General features: G+C 36.1%; 1 protein-coding gene across 5 annotated transcripts in view; it reads left to right on the top strand.

Annotated features, from left to right (window-relative positions):
- SS18 (SS18, nBAF chromatin remodeling complex subunit) overlaps nucleotides 1-2591 on the top strand; it is an 87064-nt gene that overhangs the window by 62326 nt on the left and 22147 nt on the right. For all 5 annotated transcript variants that reach the window (XM_019526474.1, XM_019526455.1, XM_019526464.1 and 2 more), the window contains exon 5: nucleotides 1390-1611. In XM_019526474.1, the coding sequence (XP_019382019.1) occupies nucleotides 1390-1611 (222 nt within the window). The remainder of the gene's footprint in view (nucleotides 1-1389; nucleotides 1612-2591) is intronic.

The following is a 2591-nucleotide window of genomic DNA, read 5'->3' as shown; positions in this document are numbered from 1 at the left end:
GGGGAACACCTGCTGCCACTACTGCTTCCCACAGTGACACTGGGAAAGCCTCTGTGCTGCTGAATGCTGCTGAATCCTCATGTCTAGATGCAGCCTGCAAGCCATAGGTTGCAGCCTCTGCCCTATTATAATGCTTATATATAATTTTCACATATATTAGCCAGACCATTGCATCCTATTATACTTGACATGGTTCAGGTCTTTACTTTCAAAATTGTCCTGTCTTGCTACTAGTAGCAGGATATGTTTTCTTCTTACTATGTATAATCTGCATATACCTTCTCACTTCGTTTCCTTTACTCAAGTTTCTTATCTGATCAGAATTCTTTTTCATTTTCATGGACTCTTCATTTTCTCTCTGTTTACATGTATACATTTTAGGTTTATATCATTTAATTCTTAAAGTTTTGGGGATATAACGTCTAAAAAAGAGTGTAGAAAATAATGTTGCATTTTGTGGCTACCAGAGAAGGGCAAAGAAAAATATCCTTCATACAGAGGCAGTTTCCAGTTAAAAAAGAAAAGAAATATTCAGCATATGAACAACTAATACTTATATTGGGGGTGGGGGGAACCTTACGTTTTGGCTGGCTGAAATAACAGGTAAACTGGTCAGATGGTGTTCTATCAAGCTGTCATGTTCATACTCTTTAAAATATCCATTGAGAATGGGTATAATCAAGAGATCAATCAAACTCCAACCTGTCTTGCCAGGAAGGGAGGAGTAAAGGGTGAAGAGTTATAACTGGCCATATGGGTGTGTGACCAGGTTGTTCATCCTTTGGGTCTTCACTAGGAGCAATGGTGAGAGGTGAACTTTTTTTTCCCCCCCTCCTGTAATCTGTAAATATAGCTATGTGCTTTTGGCTGTAAATATGATGTTTAGAACCTAATGTTAAATATGTTTATAACCAGTTTTTATTGTATACATCTCTCTGCACTGTATAAATGTTAGGTCTGTAGAACACTATATAAATATCTTTTCATTATTGAGTATCAGTTTCAAAAGATTATTTTAGCTATTTTAAATAAAATAAAATTATACAGCTAGACTCTTACAACTTCTACTGTAGCACTAATTAAAAAGGTCATCTGTTGAAATCCAAGGGATATGTGAGCTTAGTGCTGGAAGGGTTAGTTTTTTCATGCACTGTAGATATAAGAAAAGCTGAATGATTTGAAACTTTTTTATTTTAATAGTTTTAGTTTCTGTATGAGATGAAATGCAGTGTCCTAATGGAAATAAGCTTAATGACAGTTGCTAACTTTGTTTTAACCAGGTCAACAAATCATGAGCAAAACTCCATATTTTAGCAAATCTAATTTACTAAATTAGAATTAGCATTGTGTTGCAGGGTACTTATTGTAACATGCTTTTTCTCTCCAAAGGACCTAACCATATGCCCATGCAAGGACCTGGGCCTAATCAACTCAACATGACAAACAGTTCCATGAACATGCCTTCAAGTAGCCATGGGTCCATGGGAGGTTATAATCACTCAGTGCCATCTTCACAGAGCATGCCAGTACAGAATCAGATGACTATGAGCCAAGGACAGCCTATGGGCAACTATGGCCCGAGACCAAATATGAACATGCAACCCAACCAAGGTAAATGCAACAGAGTGATCAACTCTACTATTAATTGAAGTGAGCTGCAAAAAAGAAGGCTTGCATATAAACCTTAAAAGGTGTTTTTTGCAAATACTGTGTCCTTCTCTAAACCTTATTTATTTGTATGCCTCTAAGGATCTTGTTCTATTTTCTCCTGTGTTTTCATGACTTCATAGTTTATTTGTAAGCACTGAGCCATTTTCAAATGCAGTGTGAACCAGTGAAACTAGTTGCTTTTTTCAGATCTGAATTGGAACCAGTTTGCTTTCTACACTCTGAGGAAAAAGTGTTTTCTTTTCTTCTTTGGTCATTAATATATGTAATGATTTTGCAGCAGTGTGAATTGTGATTGAGTGTTGCTCTCCAGCATTGGCTACTATTCCATGTTTTGTCGCACTTCTGTTGTCCATGAGGGAATACTTTCTCTCTTTATTAGTTAGAGGTTCAAAGCAGAAGGAAAATCCAGTCAGAATAGAGCAGAAGAGAATCCAACCAGACCACTTTGGGTTTTTTTTGTTGCTTGTGAATAGCAAAAGTAAGAAAACTGATTCTGATATTAATGAGTAGTAATGGCACAGTTGTTAAAAAGTCTGGTAGTTAAGAAAGGATAAATGTATCATCACAAGTCAGAACAAATATACCTATAGCTGTAAATTGGTACATTTTCTGTCTCTTCTAGGCAAGAGGTCCTGTGGTGTATTTTATAGCATTTGTGAGATGTTTTAGAAACTTACTAGAGAAACTTCAGCTGAGATGTTACCTTAGTTGTAAAAACTAAGGTAACATCTCAGCTGAAGTGATTTGATTCCTAATGAAAGTAAATTATGTTCTTAGCAGTATATGCATGGAAAGAATCCAGCTAAGTTTTGCTTCAGTGGTACTTCATCCACTTAAAATTTATAGAATAGTGACTCGTATTTCCAAGTAGTATATTTCATGCTTCCTCACAATATATGCTCATGTCTCTTCCTACAGCA

The sequence above is a fragment of the Gavialis gangeticus genome, unplaced genomic scaffold (genome assembly GCF_001723915.1).
Source record: "Gavialis gangeticus isolate Ggan-Ray unplaced genomic scaffold, GavGan_comp1, whole genome shotgun sequence".
Classification (NCBI taxonomy): domain Eukaryota; kingdom Metazoa; phylum Chordata; order Crocodylia; family Gavialidae; genus Gavialis; species Gavialis gangeticus.
Note: the sequence above shows the minus strand (reverse complement) of the source record. Positions and strands in the feature narration are given on the sequence as shown.